Source organism: Malus domestica, chromosome 12, assembly GCF_042453785.1.
Source record: "Malus domestica chromosome 12, GDT2T_hap1".
Classification (NCBI taxonomy): Eukaryota; Viridiplantae; Streptophyta; class Magnoliopsida; order Rosales; family Rosaceae; genus Malus; species Malus domestica.
In genome coordinates, this window is record NC_091672.1 from 3,674,873 (window position 1) to 3,697,522 (window position 22,650).

Here is a 22,650-nt window from a genome sequence, read left to right on the forward strand (position 1 = left end):
CTAGCGCGAGGATATATGCCAGTCCAAATTAGTTGTAATGATATCAATTTGAAAATTAATAGTATATTCTCTCAACGCTCTCTTCTTCTTCCTCTCTTTGTTAGCCATAACCATCATTGCATTTACAGGTTGAGACCTTGTTGGTCTGGGTTTTATCATGTGCCTTATCCGACATCGTTTCATCTGCCCAATTTGTCCTTATTGAAGACGTGGTTGCAGCGGGCGAGGCGGTCCGCTAAAGCGCAGTACGGGTGGCACTTGCCGACAGATCAGTACGGAGAGTTCTCAGTGTTTATACCAAAGAAGGACGTGGTGTTCAAGGAAACTAGGGTTTTGGATGTGCTTAGGAGCATTCCTAGGGCTAGAGTGAAGAAGATGAGAAAGAAAATGTTGGAGATGATACCAAGAGTTATGTATAGAAGGCATGGGAGCTCAATGGGATTAAGAGCTAAGAAGGATGCTTTTGATCTTGCAATGAATGGTGTTTTGAACAAGATTAAATCTAGGTTCCAGTTCAACCTAGGGTTTTCCCTCAATGACCCACTTGAATTTTACGTTTTTTTAAATTATTTTTTTTCCTTTCTTGGCATTGTAGTTATTGTAATTATTGATTATGTTGTACATATATTTAGTTATTTTGCAAGTGCAATGCCACTTGATTAAAGTTAAAACACTACGTTTGGATGAAGGAAATAAACTTAGAATTTTGTCAAAAGTTAGAATTTATAAATTGACATGCATCAATTCCTTTATTTGAATTCATAAACATAGAAATTTAGAATAAAAAAAATATATCATATTTTGGGACCTCAAATTCCTAAGTTTAAATTCCATATAAATAAATGTCATTTTTAAATTTCTATGAGTGAGAGTTTAAAAATAAAAGATTCCATATTCAAATTCAATTATTTTTTTTAAGTTAACCAAACAAGAAAATTCACAAATTAAAAAAAAATAGAATTCTATCATTTCGAACTTTCTTAATAATCTTAAATTTCTTCATCCAAACAAAATGTTGAGAAAAATGTTCGTAGATTTGGATTTGGCCAAATCAACTAGAGCAGTGTGCTCCGCCGTCTGCGCCAAGTTCAAATCCCGACCCTTGGATGATTAAACTTCAAATTACGTTATTATTATATTGTTTGTCAAAAACAAAAGTTTTGAAAAATGCTCAATTCAAACATGAGATATAGAATAGCTGTCTTCGTTGCAGCATTAGAATTGTTATTTTAGCCTTGGCTTGTGACTCAAGAAACAGAAAACAAATAAATTATTGGACCTACGAAAAACAATACAATCTTACTGAGGGTGCCAAAAACTAAAGAAAAACAAATGAAAGTGAGCTGATGGAGATTTGATGCAACAATACCTAATACATTTGGAACGTGATGCAAGAATTGCAAAACCGCGCTTCATACGGCTAGGACGACGTTCTTGTTCTGTATTGGCAGGAGGCGAGGTTTCGAGTTTCAACCCCATCTGAAAATGGTAGAAGCCCAAGTCAGACCTGCTCCAAAACCGGCAGCTGCAATAGTATGGCCTGGTTTCACCTTCCCGCTTCTCACGGCTTCGTCCAATGCCAACGGTATGGAACCAGCACTCGTGTTGCCATAGTTTGCCAAGTTTGAAATCACCTGTTCTGATGGGATTTGCAAGCGAGTAGAAACCGCATCAAGGATCCTCTGGTTTGCCTGCATTATTGATTTGTCTTATCAGAACACAATGTACTACGTCGCTTGTTTGCGAGGAAAACCTTAGGTCATTAAGAAGCTCCCTTGAAGTGCTATATTCGTTCAAACTTCCCATTACGAAGAAAATGAAAATGTAAGCATTATTTCTCAATAGTGTACCAGTTTAGTTCACTGGACATGTATGACAGGCTGGTATAGTTTTGGAAGTAAAAAATTATTAGGCTGAAGTTACTTGCCGTATGTCTATTTTCCATGCCTAAATATTTTCTGAAATTAAACGTAATGTGGGAAAGAAATTGTAGTTAAATGATAATCGGTAGCTATAATTGACGGTAGAGCAGAGAAATCGTTTAATCAGTAAAACCTGGGGTAAACTTTCCCAAAGATATCATTCGTCATACCTGATGGAGCAGTAACCAATCAATGCTAGATGCAGGGAGACCAGCCTTTGCAAGGGAATACTCAATTGACTGTGGCACAACACGCACAGCAAATCGAAAGACCTCTTTACCATTCATTTGAAGGCAGGAATATGAAGCTTGTCTTGGAGGGAAGCCTAGGACTGAACCATTAGAACCCAACTCATCGTCTGTTTCATTTTCTTTCAAGGCGGCATTTAGATGTCTGCAAAGAGAGTGATCGGTCAGTATCAGAAAAATACTGTACTTGCTGAAAAGGTGCATAAAACAAACATAGCAATCGAGAAAACACAAACCTGTATCCTTCACCATCACTATGCACATCAAAAGAAAGCAAACCATCATCCTCACCATTGCAGGCCTACACAATTATGAAATTTCTGCTAAGTGCAATGAAATGTGTGGAATGAAATCTTTGCTAATAATTCATTTGATCCATTCTGGAAACGACATTATTAAGATAGTATGGTATGAGTTTCTGAAAAATGGAGACAAAATTAACTGCCAAATAAAGCAAAGTCCAAAGTTAGAAGCTGAGAGGGACTTCAATGCCCTTACATAGAAAACCAGTGCTTAGATATATGCCAAAATTTCATTATGCAACGTAAACACACCTGTATTAATACAGCCCCAGCAGCATCCCCGAAGAGAATACACGTTCCTCTATCGGTCCAGTCAACAATCCGAGAAAGAGCATCAGCCCCAATAACAAGAACATTTTTAAATCCACCAGCTGCAGTTTGCACAATATAGTTTAATCAATTAAACTTGGGAAATAACAGCGGGCATCCTTAGAGCAAAATAAACCAAGTCGTTACCCTTAATGTGACAATATGCTGATACTAGACCCAAAATAAATCCACTACAAGCAGCTGTAATATCATACGCTAAAGGATTCCTTGCGCAGCCGAGTGCTTTCTGAACCTGAAATTACAATATAATACAAATTGAAAAAATGTAAGCATTTACTGTATTAATTAAACAACATAAGCACTAAAAGTTTGAATTTTTGCTCGAGCATTCATTAAATTGTGAAGCTCAACAACATCAATATTTAGCTCCACTTGCATTACACGGGTTTCCAACATGCAAAATAGAGTAACACTCAGTTGTTCGTTCTATATCATGTGTGAATCGTGATCAATATAGTCCAGTATAGTTCACGTAGTTGGTCAAAGTTCGTGCCATGGAAAAAGCATAAAACTATATAAGCACAACAAACTTAATCAATAAAATAATCTACTAGGAATATAAAGAAGAGACCTTAAAAAGCTACAGTTTTTAAAAGTCAGCCAGCGGTAGTTCGACCAAATACTGAACAAACCAAAAAAAGCATGTCACATCTAGTACAAAACTCCAGTCCAGTCAAGATGAATCACGCTAATGGGAACCCTTCTAAAGTTCTTAGACATAGATGCCCACACGGATACAAGAATCCACTTCTGTCTGAAATAGAACCCCTTTATAAATTAATGAAACTTGCAACGATCTGTTACTTTTTATTTTTCTTCTACATAACAAATAAATACACACCTAGATAGATGAAATTTTGTTCATCACCTAAAGATTTATAAGCCCCTAAAAACATGGAGAATAAAATATAATACGAATCAATATTGGCAAAACAATCATATAATGCACACCACTGTGAAGCTCAATCCCTTCTTTTTTTTTTTTAAATCCTGACGACTTAATCCAGATACCACCCAATGATCTACATACCTTAGGGGCACAGCCAAAGATATCATCAGGCGTAGATGTGCACACCAAGATTAGGTCCACATCATCAACATCAACCTGTGCCATCTCAAGAGCTTTATGCGCTGCCTCGACCGCTAACGTTGTCAGGCTCTCTTTGCCTCTAATTTTACAAGAAGAATGTCATTATATAGAATGGGTAACATAAAATATCCACTAGACCTAAAAATGAGGACGAGAAAAGAGACACATATTTGACTAAAATAAGTGTTCAGATAAAAGGTAAAAGCATTCAAATATCCAGTACAACATAGGAAAGTCCCTCTTAGGCTCTTACACATCTTACACTACCAGCATTAATCAGGTCAAACCTCGCCATATGCTTATAGTTTCAGTTGTCCGAATAGAATGGTGAAGTCATAGTACTATGTAACAGATTTTGTTCAATAGCGACAGAAAGAAGGTCATACAAGCCGCTATCTGACGAACCTCATCCTAGGCAAGATTCAAATCATCAACCTGAGAGGTCCAACAGATTGTTTCCTCTTGTAATGCAGTGCATATGCACCACAAGTATGAGACTATGAAGCCGAATTTCCTAAGTTAAACTCATAGCATGCGATTTAAAAAAAGAGGCTCGACACAGGCTAAGCTACCTCAAACTGTTTACCAAATTTACGACATTATCATGCACAGAAAAGCATGACCTGACCTGAAATAACTCGTCGATTACGAATCCCAGTGCGAACAGATATCCATTCATCGTTTGTATCTACTACTTTCGCAAGATCGTCATTTGAAATCTTAAGACTGGGTACTGCTGAGCCGCATCCAATTAACTTGCAGCCTTTAGTGACAAGCCTGAAATAAAATAGAAATTATTTAAGATCAGACAGATTATCATTTACCAGCTTGTATTCATACCCCCCATCTAACCAAAATGCAATCCCAGTACTGACAGTGGCTCTGGGCAAAGGCACTCTGTTTATTACATAAAACACATAGCAGTGGCCACGGTCCAACCTGGGATAGCTTTAACCAAGAACAATTAGAATTAGATGCAGGAGACAATTTTAAAAGATCCGTCCAAAGCCATGGGCCACTGGTAGGAATTACATTTTAGATTTTACAAAAACAGAAATAAACAACCAATTCATTCAGGACAAAGTTCAATAACACACTAGGCATTCAATAAAGGAATTTGGTAATTTGGTCATGTTCTACATTTAGCACCCTTTACCAAGCCATTAAAGAAGAGGTCACACTTGGTGCGATGGCAAATGCCTTCGCCCATGAGCGGTAGGTCTTGGGTTCGAGACTTGGGAGCAGCCTCTCCATAAATGGGGGTAAGGCTAGCCGACATTCACCTCTCACAGACCCTGCGTAAAGCGGGAGCCTTGTGCACTGGGTACGACCTTTTTTTTACCAAGCCATTAAAGAAGATAGCTACAAAGCGCAAAGACAATCCAAATGCAAGAAAAGGAATAAAAAAACCTTCATTTGATAAACAAATTTTTTTTCTGGGGTTCATAAGATAACCAGATGACAATAGGCAAGAAAAAGTTAGTGGTAAACTGATAAGATAAACTTTTAGTTTTGTTCATGATTATTACCTTTATTTCCCTTCCATCATCCAAAACATTCTCTTATTTTAAGTGGGAGAGAGAGCAGACAGATGGTGAAGCCATCGGAAGAACAGTGATACAAGCAACCTTTAAAAACCAATACAAAACCTCATCTAGAAGTATCATCAAAAGGAAATCTAATATTTTTGCCAAATACTGATTCACCTAAGCTCATGCATGTAATCCGACTTACATCAATGAAAACGCTTCTAACTTAGTTGCATCCTCTAGTTAGTCCTAAAATTGATTTGTTAGACAGTTTACTTTACTGTGCCATAATCATCTATGTATATGTAAACTTCCCCAAATTTTAGCCTTAAATTGATTGTAGTTACTAAAAAGTCGGCTTGATTTTGGAATCGGTTGTAGCTGGCTTCGTTGCTTAAGCCTTGTAAATCCTACTGCAATGGAGATGCATAAGATCATCCGATTCCAAATCCTCAGTGATAATATATCCGAACCAAAATTTAAAAACTTTGTGCAGCACAAGTTTAAACATGGGAATTTATTCCCCATCCCTTTCCCACAGAAAATCGCTATGCACTGGCATGCTATTGCCAACCATAACTCGAATCCTACTTATCGAAACAAATCTAGCATATACAAGTAAAACCAGAAAGCTAAAGAACTTTATGACTAAATGCAAATCATGAAGCTTTCCAACAAAGATAATAAATCATATGCAAAATCCAACCTACAAAACAATAAGGGGCAATATCACCAAAAAGAATGAAAGAATGGAGATTGAAGTCACTTGGGTGATCGAGATTCAGAAGCGGAAGCTCCGACATGCTTCTCTGCGCCTTCAAAAGTGCTGGAGCAGAATACCCTCTTGGAGATTCCCTCAAGGGAAGGAAACCCAGATCCAAAAATGCGTATTGAAGGCTGAATCTTCCTCCTCTGGCTAGGAACTGTAGGAGCAGTGAAGAACCCAGATGCATTGGTGGCCATTTATTTAAGCCCACAAAGCAAAATTTCAGACCCACAAAAAATATATGCAGAGCCGGAGAGAGATTGAATTCAGCTAATATATGAGAACCAGAAGACAGAGAAACAGAGGAAAAGATCTACAGCTATGGCGGAGAGACAGAGAGACAGTGGTATAAGTAGACCGGCCCTTCTTTCTTCGGAGGGTCACCTACACAAAATCTCTATATACTAAAACCCAACCACGTGGTACTGTGGATGACCAGTGGGTGGACGAATTTGCCCCTGTAATTGTCTTCTGTTGTTCTTCTCTGTGGTTTTTAGAGTGAGAAAATGCCGGTTTTGTCCACATTGGACACGTGTTGATCATCGGCAGAATGTCTTTCTACTTTTCTTTAGTTTCTTTGCCTCACTTTTTCATTTTTCTCTGTTCGTTTTTCTTTCTTCGTTTTCTTGGTTTCTCCCGCTCTTCGCTTTCTTCCTTTTCTGGATATCTGCCGTTCTTCGCTATTGTTTTCTGCCATTTTTTAACCCTTGGTGGCTTATCTTTTGTTAATCTTTGTGTTTGCAGGTGTGGAGCCATTTTTCAAAGGAAAAATTCATCGGCCGGTGAAGGTTATTTAGCTTGGTGGGTTGGGTTATACGGATCTTCAGCTTGGTGAATGTAATTTCTCCTGATGAGTTTTTTTTGTTTTTTTACTGCAAGTGTTTGGTTTTATGTTGTCTGATTTTAGATTTTACCAGTGGGTTTCTTATTGAGAGATGTGTTTTCAAAATTTTGAGCTTTTGTTGTTGTCAGTCAGTTTATGGGTATGAGATTTCGATTCTGTTCCGTGTGGATTGTTTTTCTATGGTTTAGTCATCTAGGAAAAGAACCAAGTTTCATGTATGGGTGTTCGCCATCTGAGAAGGGAAACATGAATTTTGTTTGATTGGAGGTTGGTTGAGTGTGGTCCATATTGTATGGATCCTTTGTATTTGAAGCAAGATTTTGATAAAATTTGAGTATTTTTTTGCAAGTGATTACTTTTGTGTTTTCCAGCACTCTATGCATATTTTTTAATAACGTATCAACAATTAGGTTTCCATAATCTTAATGACTTGCAAAGATGTGTTCCAATTAGTCTGTGAACTTCACTATTGTATAATATTTCAATTAGTTGAATATATTTTTTAACTAATTTTAGTATCAGATTGTTTTGGGTATCTGAGTAAGATTGGGAAAGAAAAGGAGATTGTGGAACTTTCATGGTTGAGGTTTGTGATTTTATGAATTAGTTAAGTTCTAAATTTTTAATTAAGTTCACTCAATATATTCACATTTGTGTATATTAGTGCAGTTCCAGCACTCTATACGTATTCTGCCCTGTAGCATGTACTCATGCAGTTCCAACTTTTCTACAAGCTCGATACAGGGAAATGAACCTTTCTGTTCAATAAAAAGGTATAATTTTTTTCCCACTTTTGTGTATATTAGTGCTTTTTGTTATGATTTAATGAGTTCGTGCTTTTTGTCGCTTAAGTAACATGAGAATATGTTTCTATTAGCAACTATGGATTACAATCGACTATCTTAACCAATCAGATTAAAGCTCCACCAAGGTTTGCTTGCTGTATTGTGTTTTATAATCTCTCACTCTCACTTTCCCTCAGTTTGCTTCATATGAATGTGACTGCATATAGACCACATATGCTAAATCAGTAAATAGCAAAGACCTCTAATGCATGTACTGTTGACAATGAAGCAAGTCAGATTACCATGTAGAATTAGATTTGTGCACACTCATTTGATTTCTCATTTGGCTTCTTGATTAATTATTATAAAGATTGTGAAACTTTTTGTGCCTGGATTTCTGTTTTGCAGTTTTTCTTTGCATCTGGACCACTGCACTTTAAAAGTGTTAAGGGTGAGATTTAAATGCTCAAACACTCTATTTTTTTTCCAAATATATACCTTTCGTTCTGTTCGGTTTTAAATGTTAAAAACTAAATGGTTATTTGGATAAAATGGTTTATCAGTTTATGTTATGTGTTGTAATCAGGAATTCAATTGTATTGGGTAAAATGCTTTGTCAATTTATGTTATAGGTTTGTGCTTTCAGAAAGGGGTGAATGGGGTTTTGAAAGAAACCTGTCATCTGTGCGATGATATTTGATACCGCAAAGGGGGGTGAGCACACAATGAAATAAGTGGAAGTCCATTTTCTCAATAATGTAATAAGCCCTATAGTTCTTCGGACCATGAATTGGCTTTGGGGATTTGGGTTGATGAGAGACATGATGAGTTTTTTCGGTTTTGATTTTTATTACACAAATTTTCAATTGGATTGTGTTCTACCTTTCAAATTTCTGCACCGTACTTATGTAAGGAATTCCTTCTTTTAAATACAATGTTAAGACCGTCGGGTTGCAGCGTAGATATAAAGTTTTAAGGTGAGATAAAATTGAGTTAGCAAGGGTGCAAAAATGATTTACAACTTGGGGTGAGAAAACAGAGGCAAGATAGAAGCGTGTGAGAGAATTTTTTTGGGACTTACATGGTGATTTGTGATGTGTTTAAGAAATTTGGTCTGTGAGTTTTATTACTCATCGTTTGGTTTTTTTCCTTTGTTCATCTGTTTCCTTTGCAGGGTGTCTTTATGCTGGGATCATCACAGCTTACGCATCTTTTCAACCTTTAAAGTCCTTCAGGGTAAGATTTAGGTAGCAAAATAGTTGATTGAAAATTTGAAACGAAGAGTTGGCTTTCTTTTTGTTGAACTAATTTAAACTGCTTGGGTGTAAGATTTAGAAAATGAAATAGTCCATTGAAAAAAAGCGTTTAAAGAGCACAGTGTTTAATATCGTTTAAAGCTTTTACAAAGATTTAAAAGCTTTTGTTATTAATTAAAGCTTAATTATGAATTCAACCATATATTTACTTTTAATCCATGATGTAATACTAAATTGAAGTGTGTGATTCAATTACCTTTGTTAAAATTTGTATTTTTTTAATTAAAGATCAAGAACATTGACAATGACAATTTTTTTCAATGGTCAGGCATTTCGTTTGCTTTCATTGTCAAACAACATTGTCTGGTGATTGTCAAACAGTGTCTTCTGTTTTGAATAAGTGTGTTTTCTTCTAATTATTGTTGGTGTTGTGTTTTATGATACATATAACTTTGGTGTATAAGCTAACTTATATTCTTCCAAGTACTGGTAATTATGCAATTTTTTTAACTATGTTTTTTTAAACTTTCACCAGTGATTTAACCTTTGTTAATCAATATTGTATTTTGGTGTCATATTGTTACGTGACAGTTGTGTTCTAACAATGGGCTGAAACTATAATATTTCGGTGTTGTATCAATGTTTGATGTAAATAATGACAACGCATTGCAAAGACAAATAAAAACATGTTTGATGATAATTATCCATTCGATTATTACATGCTTTAGTGAGTTTCTTGCCAAATGAACCTCACTTTCTCTCTAGCAAATCAACTCTGTTTCGATTAAAAAAAAATTTAAATGAAAAAGGCTTGGGTTTTATATTCTGATTCACTGTGTTTTCTTCTAAATATTGTTTTTCCCCCGGTTTATGATATGGATAACTGTAGTTGGATAATAATGTGAGCTCAGCTATGTTCTTCGAAGCAGTGACCAATAAGGAAGTGTGTAGAATTGTAGAAGTAAATAAAAGTCTCAATCTTTAAGTTGCTCTGTGCACAATGAAATTGAATTTTGATTTTGTGTTTCGGCATACCCTTACTAGAATTTTGTGATTTCGGAATTATAGAAGTTAGTGGCGATTCGAAACCAGTTAACTGGGATGAGAATTAGAGTGATTTGAAATCGGAGAACAAGGAATTGCAGGATATAATGGTAATGGTGAGGATAATATGATGATAACACAAGTTCACTATTTTGCAGAGATTTTTGAAGACTGATTTTTTTTTTTTCATTTTTGCATTTTTAAACAGGTGGTGTTCTGATTTTTCATTCCTTCTCATCACTTCTACAAGAGGTATGTTTCTGACCGAGAAAAATTTCCAGATCTTCTCTCCTCATTAAACTTTCCTTAGGATTGTGAAAAAGCAAAGGGGTTGATTGGAATGATGGTTACCAGGAAATTCCATGTGCTCAAAACCCAATTCGATTCCGTTGCTAAGAGTTTGCTGAGCAAGTCCCTGTACGGAAACATGGTTGGAGTCGTTGGTTCTATGTGGGTTCGGGGCAGCAGCTACTTTTTCTTTGTTTTTGGATTTGTAAGAAGATACATGCTCAGGTATGGTCAAGTTCGAGTCAATGATTTTCCCAGATGAAAAGTTTGATGGATTTGAACTGATTAATGGGTTTCTTTTTTCAGATTCCATTTCTGCAATTAAAGATTGCTTAAAGAAAAGTTGTATGTAATTGATTTTCTGCTATAATGTTTTGAATTTCTTATTTATATAGTTCTACATATTCTTTGTTTGCATTTATTTTACTTGATTGTATTAGTGGTTGCTTTTGTTTTCACCCAGCTACCAAAACTTTGCCTACACTATCCATCTCTGTTCTCCGCCGTCCATCACCGTAAGTCCTTTTTCTTTTTCCAGAATTTTCAATCCTTTTATGTTTCATTTTCTGAAATTTTCATGTTTCTATGCATATATATATATATGTATGTGTATATATTGTTAGATATGGGACTGTAAGCAGTAGTGGATTAGTTGGTTCTACTTCTGCATTTCCTCTTCATTAAAATGTTTACTTACCTGCTTTTAAGCGTCTTTGTTTATGTAAGACCGACAATGGGTTAGCGGTAACTCCTTTTTTACATCATATTCCATTCCATAATATTACACTATTGCATCTGGAATAGCAACATTTATTCGGTGTCACCTAGAAAGTTTGTTGAAGTATCATGTCATATGTTTTTTATAATCTATTTGACATTCCCACGGCAACGCGCGGGCAACCGTTCTAGTAGAAAACTAAAAATCAGGATGAGGAATAAATAAATAAATATATGGGGAGTTAACTGTGAGAATTGGATCTTTGAGGTGCTAAAGTGAAAGATTTTACAAACTTGAGTGACCGAATTGCAGAAAATGGAGCCTGTAAAGTTTGACAGAACCGAAGTGGAAGGAAAACCACCTTAAAGAGAGAAGAGAGAGGTTTAGCGGATGAATTTATACTTAGAACCTCAAGGATCCAACCGTATAATCCACACTTTATTACAGCATAAGCCGAAAGCCATCTGGGTTTTCTTCAAAACTTCAAGCAGTTCAATAGCAACTGAGATATGCCCTTCTTCTTCTTCAGCTCAGATCTGTAAGTTCCATGCTTCTCTCTTTCACTTACTTTTTAAAGCTTTATTAGTAGTTTCTTGGATTGGGTTAATGGGGTTCCCGTTTCTTGCTTCTTAGGTTGTGTTTGGTTGGTGAGAAAATGTAGGAACAGAAAATTAACCCCAAAGTTTCTTCCTTTTTCCCCTTTCATAGATTGTGTTTTAGTATTTGTTACTACAAACCAATAAAAGCTGAAATTGCTGAAGTATTATTACGATGTTTAGGAAAATAAGGTTTTTTTATCCTTTATAATTATTTTGCTATTTTCATGCTCCCATGGAAGAAATTAGAAAAAATCCATCTTTAAATCCAGAAATACTTGTTAATATATAAATTTAAATCCTTACAAACTCAAGGTATGAAGCATGGTTACATGAAATAATTGTAAAAGGATAAATAAAGATAAAGTTTCTTGCTAATGGTTATTGGTGTCCAACAGAACTATAAAATGAGAAGGTGCCGTCAAATTTAATAACTTCTTACTCTTTTTTGTGAATTGTGAGTTGCCTCTCATTCATAAAATATTAGGAAAACTAATGAAAAGGGCTTGAAAACTTTGAGTTTTAATGATAAGGACAAAATAAAGGGTAAAGTGAATAGTACCAGGATTGACTTTACAGTATAAAAATGTGGTTTTTCGTTAAAGTGAACAGTACCGGGTGCTTTTCGTTAAAGTTCCCTAAAATATTTGATATGCTAGTTTGGGAAATGTATAACAGATATCGGTGAGCGCTGCTTGACAATGTCCAGACCATGTTTGTTGGTTTGTCTGCTCCTGTTAATTGTGTTTACGTCACAGTTCGAATGGAAGAAATATGGGGATGATGATCCAAGTCCAAGTACCTCCAAGAAACACAAGTACATATCTGAAAGGGAAGAAACTGCGAAAGAAAAGGTGAGTGCTTAATGACTTCTTTTCTTTGCCTTGCATAACCCTTTCGTGTATTTTGGAGTTGGAAATCTACGCTTCTTTACTTTCACAAGTGTTAGTTTTAAAGAAATATACATGTCCTTTTCAGTTATTCATTGTTGTTAACATTATGCTATTTAAGAAATTTCAGTAACCAATAAGCCGGTCTTCAAATTCGGAAATTTATGTCATACGTTAAATTCAAATGTAGACTTAAGTTTTCAACATACCTGAGTTTAGGATCTTTTTGTTGCTTCAGTTGGGACTTAGGTTATAACTTCTCATAGCAGTTAATTATAACAAGCTCACATCTTCAGTGCCCAGAGTAAGTGTTTTACAACACCACATGAACGATCTAGATACAAATGCTTGAATTGATGCTGCGGCCCCTAATAATTTGCTTCTTCTGTTAATGGTTTCTTTATCCGTATTGTTTGCGCATTTCTCTAAGGCAACAGTTATTGGGATCGCAATAAAGTCCTCGTGCACTCTGCCATAGTGGACAAAATAAGGAAGGGAGTGAATATGACATTTTGGAGTGCTAATCTCAATTTTTTTTTTTTTCTTTTTCAAAATGACTGATCTTTGATTTCCCTGGGTTGGCCTTTAAATTTTTCTGAGAGAAGGAATATGCAGGATTATGTAGCTTTTCAAATTACAAAATTATCTTCAATTGTCCTTCCTAATTTAATTGTTTTGGCCTTCTTTGTTTTACCTTGTTTTCTTCTATGGAGAATGTTTCTCCAATTTGCACAAGTTTGTCTGTATAGTTAAACTGCATTTTCGGAATAAGAAAATCCTCTTGCTTATGCCTAGCTCACATCTTACCAATTGAGAGATATGGAGAGAAGAGGGGAGGGAGAATTCACCCAGTCCAATGACTGGACTTTGAAAATGCAGATAATCCTCTGTGTTCGTAAATATATTCATGAAAGGGAAAATACAATAAATCCTCTTGCTTATGCTTATCATTTTTAGTTTAATGATTTGGTTTCCCTTTCATGGAATATATAAACAAAGAAAACGGTAGGAAGAACTTTGTGAGAGAGAATTCACCTAGTTTTTGTAAACTAACGGTGCTAAAGGCCATGTAATCAAAGCATTTATGTAATCCCAACACAAGTTATTAGATAAGGGCCTTTGAATCTTGTTGCATTAAGTACTTCAAAGGCAAGTTCACCTTGGATATTCTTAAACTTTTTTTTGGGCGTATTGTTTGGGCAAAAAAATATTGGTTTGGGCTGAGTTTAGAATTGTTATCAGTCCAGAGGCCATGCTTAGGAGTCATTGGGGGTTATCCAGCTCATGGGCCGAGTAGTCAAGGCTGGCCGTATCACATTACGAATCTGTGGGGTGTGGGTGAGTCATATTACGGGAAGGAGTTTCGATAGGATAAGGATGTTGGAGTTTGAGACTGAATGCGGCTTGATAACAAGTCGGGTTCAAAGTCCTAGTAGGAGTAGGACTGACCGAGATAAGGTTGGATCGGGGAAACGAGTTCTAATCCGAGAATGATTTTGATTCAATGCAAGCTGGCTATTATAAATAAAGGAGGAATAACATCGATAAGACTCCCTCTAATTCAACACACAAACTGCCCTGCGCAAACTCTCTCTCTACGCAAAACCTCGTAACAACCTTGAGATTTTTACTTTCTTTTTCCGTCGACACATCTTCAGTTTGGATAAATAGCACTGTGGAGGCAATCGGCGAACATCTTCAGTTTGGATAAATAGCACTGTTGCCATAGAATCAACCGACTGTGAAGCATCTTCAGTTTGGATAAACAGCACTGCGACAGGGTTGACTGGTTATCTATCCAAGTCTTGGTCGAGAAGGATTTTCGGATCCTTATTGGCAGATGTCATCTCATCAGCCTTCTCGGCGAAGTGAGATGTTACTAGGGCTCGGCACATTGAACGCCGAGTTTTCTTATGATTGGATACTCACAAGTAGGTTTTAGAGTTCGACATTCTGACGGTTGAACCACATTTACCATCAAGACAAATATCTATTTTGAGTATCTATGCCCTTCTACTTTGGTGTAGATTCGACGTGCTTATAATCTTACGAATATAATCATTGTGACGGAATCCAACGCCGACGATTTGTGAACTTCGCAGAACTAGCAGCCTTGTCTTCAGGCTCTAGAACCTGAAGGTCGAGACGTGTTCTTTCCTCGGTCGTAGTCGCGAGATTCAGAAGTCAGCAACGCACTCAACGCAACATGAACATATTTTACTCCTCGGCCGAACTCGACCGACGAGTTGGCACGTCCTGCATCAACCAAAGGACGTAGTTAGCTTATTAGTTACTCGGCCTACGCGCCACATAGGCTTGGTAGTTTTTAGGATCAAAATTTTGGCACGCCCAATGGGACCCAGTGCTAAAACTACGAAGTGCATGACCATCGAGACACGATCAGTCAAAAAGAAAGTAACCATGGGAAAATCAGCGACCGATCTGCCGGTTCAGAGTCCTGGACAAGAGGTGTCACATGCGCGAAATCCTATCGTCGCTGTGACCCCTGAGGCTGCAAGTGTGACACACCGAGAAAAGGAAGTGTGCCTGGGTACCCAGCCTCGAAACACAGAAGTACCCAACTGAACCGCAAGCGTTTTCATTGAAGGAATAGTGGAAGACTGCGACAAAGACGATGGTGAAGCCTCTAACCCTCCGATTAGGTAGTTCTTCGAAGATGACTTGATGAGCAATCTCGACAGGTTGAACAGACAGTTGGTCAAAAAATGAACAATTTGCTCGAAGTGATACAAAGCAATGGTGAGACCCATACCAGATTGCTCGAACTATTAGTTAGCAAAGTCTTCGAAGGAGGACCTGTTAATCAAGCTCAGCAGCTTCCACTTAAAGGTAATCCGCTACAGGCCGAAGTAGTGTCTACTCGGCCCAAAACGATTGACTTAGAAAAAAGGGGAGGATCAAGTAGTAGGTTAGCTGAATCCGACCAGAAAATGGAAGCAACATCCGTCGATATGATCGAGATCCAACAGATGATCGATTCGACCATGAAAAAAAGGTCGAAGTTCCCGAAATTCATCCACCCATATCCAGCTTCTGTGGAAAAGTTCGAATATCCTAAAGGTTTCAAGATTCCAGATTTCAGCCTTTTTGCTGGAGAATCGTCCTTATCCTCGTTAGAACATGTGGCCCGTTTCACTGCGCAATACGGAGATGTCAATAGTGATTTCCATAAGCTACAATTGTTCAACTTTTCGTTCACAAGCTCAGCATTCGCATGGTATATCAACCTCTCATCGAATTCCATTCAAAGTTGGGAAGAGCTGGTCGAGAAGTTTCACGAATAGTTCTATCGGCCGGGGATGGAATTGTCGGTTTCTGCATTGGCTTGGATGACTCAAGCTTCTGATGAGTCGCTAATGGATTATCTTACAAGGTTTAAATCGGCCAGGAATTGGTGCCGAGTACCTTTGCCTGAAGTTGAATTTGTTAGGCTTGCTCTGAACGAGCTTGATGTGGAGTACAAAAAGAAATTCCTGGGGGCAAACTTCCGAGATATGTATGAATTAGCCCAACATGTCGAACAATATGATTATTTGCTCCAAGAGGAAAAGATCTCAAAGTCCCCATCCCAAGGAACAATTTACAAAAATCCCACAGTCAGCTACGCATCGGTCGAAGGCAAAAAATCCCAATACGTCAGTGTGGACGCGATCGAGATAGTCATAGACAAACCATATGTTTGCAAGGCATTGACTCAAATTAATTCCAAGGATACCAAAACACGCTCGACCACTGAGGAAACAGCTAAAACATCAAAAGTTTACACTTTTGATATCACAAAGGCCGAGGCAATTTTCGATCAATTATTGTTAGCAAAGATTATCAAACTTCGGCCGGGACATAACATTCCCAAGGTCGAAGAGCTTAAAGGGAAGACGTATTGCAAGTACCATAACTCGACTAAGCATACCACGAACAACTGTGTCATGTTCCGTGATGATATTCAAAGCTAGATCGACAAGGGCAAGCTAAAGTTTCCTGAAAAGCGAATGACGGTCGACATCGATCCATTCCCTTTGGCAACGGTTGGCATGGTAGACGCCCAATTGCCCAAGAATAAAGGGAAAGGTAAGGCCGAGTTTGTTTCAGTACAACATGTCCTAAAGAAAAATTCTCGGCTGCGACTTAAGAAGCCACCCACCGGGTTTTCAGGACTGGCGGTAGTCAAATCCATGTCATATTCCAGTGTAGAAGAAAGTGACAGGCCGATAGTTTTATGCAGCAATTGTAGGGCACGCGTCGTATTAACTGAACCCGAGGAGAAACTGCCTCAGACTCAGACTCCAACATCACGGCAACCATCTACGGCCGCGGCGACACCTACAAGGGAACTTAGTGGAGGCCAGCGCCAGAAAGTGTTCGATAGGCTCGGCTCGCAAAAACGGACTGACGGCCCTACCTTGGCCAGACGGCTTCTTGATTTCGACTCGCCGTTTTATAACGAGATTACTATTCGCATAATTCCAGCAACTAGTTCAACCACGACCTCGGGGACCTCAGGTGCTGGTTGAGCTTGGGTTGCCTGGCTGGGTGAAGATGGTTAATTCTCCGTTGAGGCCTGAACAACAGGAGCAGGAGGAGAGGCACTCGGAGCAGTTGTCCCGGTGGTGTGGCTAGAGATAATACGAATCTCCCGTGCTCCCTTCTTCGCCAATTTCTTAACGTGTTTTGGGGGACAAGGGGCTTCACCTGCCATCTCGGCGTCCAGGTGAGGCCGTTTGCTTAGTGTGTTTTGTGCGGCAGCTTTGAATTTCTTGGAGGAAGGGGCCAATTTTTTCTTGACCATAGCCGGGGTGACCACATCCGCCTGTTTTAGTATCCAACTGCCTAAGAAAGCGAAATCTCATTAGTAAAACCCTTCCAAGTGTTTGAAGAATAAAAGTAGAGACAATCGTATACCTTGGGGTGCCTCTTTAGATTGAGGGGTAGAAGTTTTCTTGGGTCAGTCACCAAAAATCTTGTTGACTACGTCCTCGATCGAAGCGCCAAAAAAGCCGTGGGTATATGCTTCCCACCAGTCGCCTAAAGTATCGGTGCCGAGAGATTCAGGAACAATTGGTCAAAGGCGGAATTTCTTACACCGTTCTTAAAACTCTTTCTCGGTGTCTCTGCACTCCCTTTCTGAGGAGCCAGATAGGCGTCCTCGACTTAGAAGGGAGCGGGAAGTAAGTAAAGGCACCGGGCAACCTTGGAGGTAACCAAGTTGTCGGGCAGCAAAGTGGGGGTGGTAGACTTCCCAGCTTGCTCAGCGAGCATCGTAACCAAGAGGAAGGTCATGAGTTAACACAAACGACCCCCAGTTTTGATGAAAACCAACATCGTCGTTTTCATTCTAGGTTGATGTGGGAAGTCGGATGGAGTGGGGGTATTCCTGACGACGACATACCAAGAATTTGTCGTCGGAAAGGACATCTAGGCCAAAGAAGTGTTTGAAAACTTCTTCAGCTCGGTGAGGAGGCACTGGTCGAGGAGCCAATTGAAGGCTGAGTGTTGCAGTAGATTGGAGGTTGGAGATTTCTGGCCGAAGGGTGGAGAAATAAACCTGTAGCCAGAGTTGGAACACCCAGAGAGGTCCATTCTGGTGTGGGTCGATCTTATTAACAGTCGTCTCAGCGAGGCAGCGTAGAAGACTGGCAAGGATAGCCAGACTGAGTGCCATAGAATGACCACTAGCCAGGGCCTCCGCCACCGGCATATTTTCAGCCTCCGCCACCGGCATATTTTCAACCACACTTATTCGACTTGGTGCAACAGATGAACTTGTTGTACCAGTAAAATGAGAAGGCTTCATGTTCGCCCTTCTGCAAATTCGTATCCCCTCAACTGGCAAAATGAAGGATGAGGGTGTTGTAGTTCAGAAAATTCTTGTGCAACTTCCGAACTTCCTCTTTTGAAGGCTCTTGACCTTTTTGGGTCAACGCCTCGACGGCCCGTTCGTCAAATAGTGTTTTGAGTTCGAGGTTTGATGGGCATCCAACAAGGGTGGCATCTATTGGCATGCCAGAAGGAGGAGTTCCGAGGATAGCCGAGATGTCGAGGATAGTGGGGGTCATAGGGCCGAACGGAAAGACCATGGTGTTGGTGGTCGAGCACCAGAAGCTTTGAGCTGCCATGAGAAGTTCTTTATCCATGGTAATCTCCATAGTCGAGAGCTTGATGGTGTCGTGGATACCGAGAGCTTCCCACTCATTGCCAAAGAATTTTTCCATTCCTATGACCCAGGCCGCCCAGTTCGCATTGGTCGAAGGCCAGGCTCCTTGAGGTTTTGTCTGGCACCACTTTGACCAGTCAAATCCTTGCAGCAAATGTGCCAGGCAGTGTTTTTTGAATAGTTTGGTGATGGATGATGGTACTGTGTCTTTAAAGAGTGGGCCCAGAATTTGATGAGTAGTGTTTGGTCACTCTCGAAACGCAGAGTATTGATGGCGTTTTGATCTATGAAGTCCTTGCACTTGTTGCACTCGGTGGAGAGCTCTGAAATGAAAGAGGCCATTGATGAAGGCTTAAAGGTTTCTGAGATGAAAGCTTAGGATTTTCTGATTTTTGGAGGTTTTGAAAACAAAGTGACGAGGAAATCTCGAGGGTTTTGGAAAGCGTAAGGTACAAACGGAAGGAATACGGGTATTTATAAGCATTTAGGACAGAAGGCTAAACGTTTGATTTTCAAAATCAAGGGTAGAATCAAGCGAGAAAGTTGGTAGTCATTGTACATGCTCTTAGAATCAAGGCGAAAAGATCAAGGTTTTCGGGGTTTGAGGATGCACGATGGCATGTTGCGACGGGTTTAGTGCAAGAAAGACGTTTCAGCGGTCACATGTTTTCGAGGATCATGATTAAGGGCTGCTAGGTTAACCAGGGGGCTGACATGTGGCAGGACACTTGGGAAATCAAGATCATGGGGTTATGTCTCATAAATGCGCATGGTGGTATTTCTCAAAAGGACTCAATGATTATCTTTAGGTCGGTTTCACTTCTTCAAGGTCGAGGCTCAAACCAAGGGGTACAGGTTGATGACCTCAGAAGCGAGGGGGCAATGTTATATTGGTTTGGGCCGAGTTTAGAATTGTTATTGGCCCAGAGGCCGTGCTTAGGAGTCGTTGGGGGTTATCCAGCTCATGGGCCTCGTAGTTAAGGCTGGCAGTATCCCATTGGGAATCTGTGGGATGTGGGTGAGTCCTATTAAGGGAAGGAGTTTCAACAGGATAAGGATGTTGGAGTTTGAGACTGAGTGCGACCTGATAACAAGTCGGGTTCAAAGTCCTAGGAGTAGGACTGATCGAGATAAGGTTAGAACAGGGAAAGAAGTTCTAATCCGAGAATGATTGTGATTCAATGCAAGCTGGCTACTATAAATAGAGGAGGAAGAACATCGATAAGACCCCGTCCAATTCAACGCACAAACTGTCCTGCGCAAACTCTCGCTCTACGCGAAACCTCTCAACAACCTTGAGATTTTTACTTTCTTTTTCCGTCGACACATCCTCAGTTTGGATAAACAACACTGTGAAGGCAACCGTCGAACATCTTCAGTTTGGATAAACAGCACTGTTGCCGTAGAATCAACCGACCGTGAAGCATCTTCAGTTTGGATAAACAGCACTGCAACAGGGTCGACTGGTTATCTATCCAAGTCTCGGTCGAGAAGGATTTTCGGATCCTTATTGGCAGAGGTCATCTCATCAGCCTTCTCGGTGAAGTGAGGTGTTACTAGGGCTTGGCACATTGAACACCGAGTTGTCTTATGATTGGATACTCACAAGTAGGTTTTAGAGTTTGGCATTCTGACAGCCGAACCACGTTTACCATCAAGACATATATCTGTTTTGAGTATATGTGCCCCTATACCTTGGTGTCGATTCGGCGTGCTTATACTCTTACGAATATAATCACTGTGACCGAATCCGGCGCCGACGATTTATGAACTTTGCAAAACTAGCAGCCTTGTCTTCAGGCTCTAGAACCCGAAGGTCGAGACGTGTTCCTTCCTCAGCCGCAGTCGCGAGATTCATAAGTCAGCAGCGCGTTCAACGCAACATCAACATATTTTACTCCTCGGCCGATGAGTTGGCACGCCTCACATCAACCGAAGGACGTAGTTAGCTTATTAGTTACTCGGCCTGCGCGCCACGTAGGCTTGGTAGTTTTTAGAGTTAACACGTACACAATTTACTACTTACGATTTATGTTACAATGCATTATTTAGCTACTTGCCTCTTACATACCTGTGGTCACGTAATGGCCTGATTCTATGGATTATGGTAGACTGCAACTTCAACCTGGTAGACATGTCCATTAACTTCATTGAATATCAACTTTACTGCAGATTATCCTTTCCCAAGAGAAAAGTATACAGAAACTTAATGAGCTTGTGCGGAGTCTTCGAGAACAATTGCTACAATGTAGAGGTGAAAATGAGATTGTCAATGACATTTCAGCCCCTTTGACTGAACTTCTTTCTGAGCTTGAAAGGCATCCACTTTTGGAGGATTAGTCATTGATTATACGTGTTAAACATCAATATGTTTGTATCTGTAGGTAGGAAAATCCAAATTCTTTTTTATTGCTTAGCTTCATGTGAAATTACATCCGTTTAGTTGCAAAGTGCAATATCAAAACTGTTATCTTCTGCCAGTAGTTGTGGGTATATAAGGTTCATATGCTTTACTTTTTTGCCTTACTCGTCAATGTACAAATCTGCAGTAGTCGGTGATAGCGAATTGATTTTGATTTGATGTCTTGGTAAAATGTGAGTCAATAGTATGGCCTTGTTCGTATCTTGGTGATATTCTAAGTGGATGGTTTGGTAGATTGAAATGAAACACAGGGGATTATGTAGAAAAATTGTTAGAGAATACCGGGATTGTTTATTGTTCACCCCCTTTAGTGATTCCTGGTAAACGATCAGTTCTCATTCAGCTTACCAAACTTAAACATGAACAAACACCTTGGCTGGAGTCCTGGGCTACAAATCTTGTCTTATAAATTACTAAGTTTCTGCACTGAGTTTTGGAGTCGCTAACGGGGTTGTCATTGAGGAGATCCAGATAGTATTATTGTGCTGAACCTTTTTATTAGTTGTGCTGTTGCTAAGAAGTATCAAGAACACTATTTATTAGCTTTTGTCCTTTTGTATTCCAATCAATTTTGTCCTCTCAATATTAATCTGTTAAAACAGAAAAAAAAAATGAAAAAATTCTGTGTTCGTAAGTGTACTCATGACTCAGTGAAAGAGTGTGAAGTGGGTGTAGAGTTATTCCTTGCTGCCATCATCTTATGTTTGAAGTCCAAATTATGTTGTGAAGAAACCTTTGTTGAGGTTCATATTTGGTTTTAATACTTAGATGAGCTTAATTATGATGAAATGCCTGCCATTTCAATTTATCATTTTGCAAAGAAACATATAAATGCGACTGCGTTTTAAATTTGGTACCATTTTCTGGAATCACCATTACCGTATTCTTAGTAGCCTTTCTTACCTACGTTTGTTTTTACCTCTCCTTATCATTTCTATGATCATCATCCATGATGTAGTTTGTATTGGTGAGAAGATTTAAGGCTGAAGATTTACTTCTCGCTCTGTCTCTCAAATTAATTCCTCGTCCCGTAATATGTAGTAGTTACTGTGAAAATGGTCCCAATTTCTCAGAATTTGATAATAAAGTTTAACATAAGACTTCTCCGCTGCTGATTCAAAGTTTATATTTTTGTATTTTTGAGAAGAGGGCAAGGCCTTTTACATTGTTCCAATTAGTCCACTATGTTACCCCCTGTAATTTACGAGGGTGATACGGAAACAGTATATCTTGAGCATCGTATCTAGTTGCCAGGAGTGCGTGGGAGGTCAAAAAGGGATGCAATTTCACGCTAAACTCGTCTGTTGCCAGTATTTATGGATTTATAAGGTTTATATACTCTACTTTTTGTGGTTTGCTGTTTTGTGTTTCTGGTTCATGTAAGTCTTCTCTATTACTCAATGGTAGTCAGGTGATTCTTGTCTTATGTTTTATAAAGTTTCTGCATT

General features: G+C 39.0%; 2 protein-coding genes across 4 annotated transcripts; one reads left to right on the forward strand and one right to left on the reverse strand.

Annotated features, from left to right (window-relative positions):
• Positions 1–1,158: 1,158 nt before the first annotated feature.
• LOC103426975 (beta-ketoacyl-[acyl-carrier-protein] synthase III, chloroplastic-like) lies at positions 1,159–11,624 on the reverse strand. Of its 3 annotated transcripts, none has more exons than XM_029090358.2 (9): positions 11,484–11,624; positions 6,188–6,571; positions 4,521–4,669; positions 3,833–3,969; positions 2,929–3,034; positions 2,725–2,843; positions 2,407–2,471; positions 2,093–2,315; positions 1,159–1,691 (listed from the first exon to the last, which is right to left on the reverse strand). In XM_029090358.2, the coding sequence occupies exons 2-9, from the start codon at positions 6,382–6,384 to the stop codon at positions 1,470–1,472; spliced, it is 1,218 nt and encodes a 405-aa protein (XP_028946191.1). In that variant the 5' UTR covers positions 6,385–6,571; positions 11,484–11,624; the 3' UTR covers positions 1,159–1,469. The 3 variants fall into 3 exon arrangements, with proteins under 3 accessions (XP_028946191.1, XP_028946192.1, XP_070666272.1); XM_029090359.2 differs by having other exon boundaries at positions 11,416–11,547; XM_070810171.1 differs by having other exon boundaries at positions 1,623–1,798.
• LOC139187411 (uncharacterized) lies at positions 11,513–21,260 on the forward strand. The gene is made up of 3 exons (XM_029090360.2): positions 11,513–11,660; positions 12,397–12,572; positions 20,953–21,260. The coding sequence occupies exons 1-3, from the start codon at positions 11,513–11,515 to the stop codon at positions 21,118–21,120; spliced, it is 492 nt and encodes a 163-aa protein (XP_028946193.1). The 3' UTR covers positions 21,121–21,260.
• Positions 21,261–22,650: the final 1,390 nt, after the last annotated feature.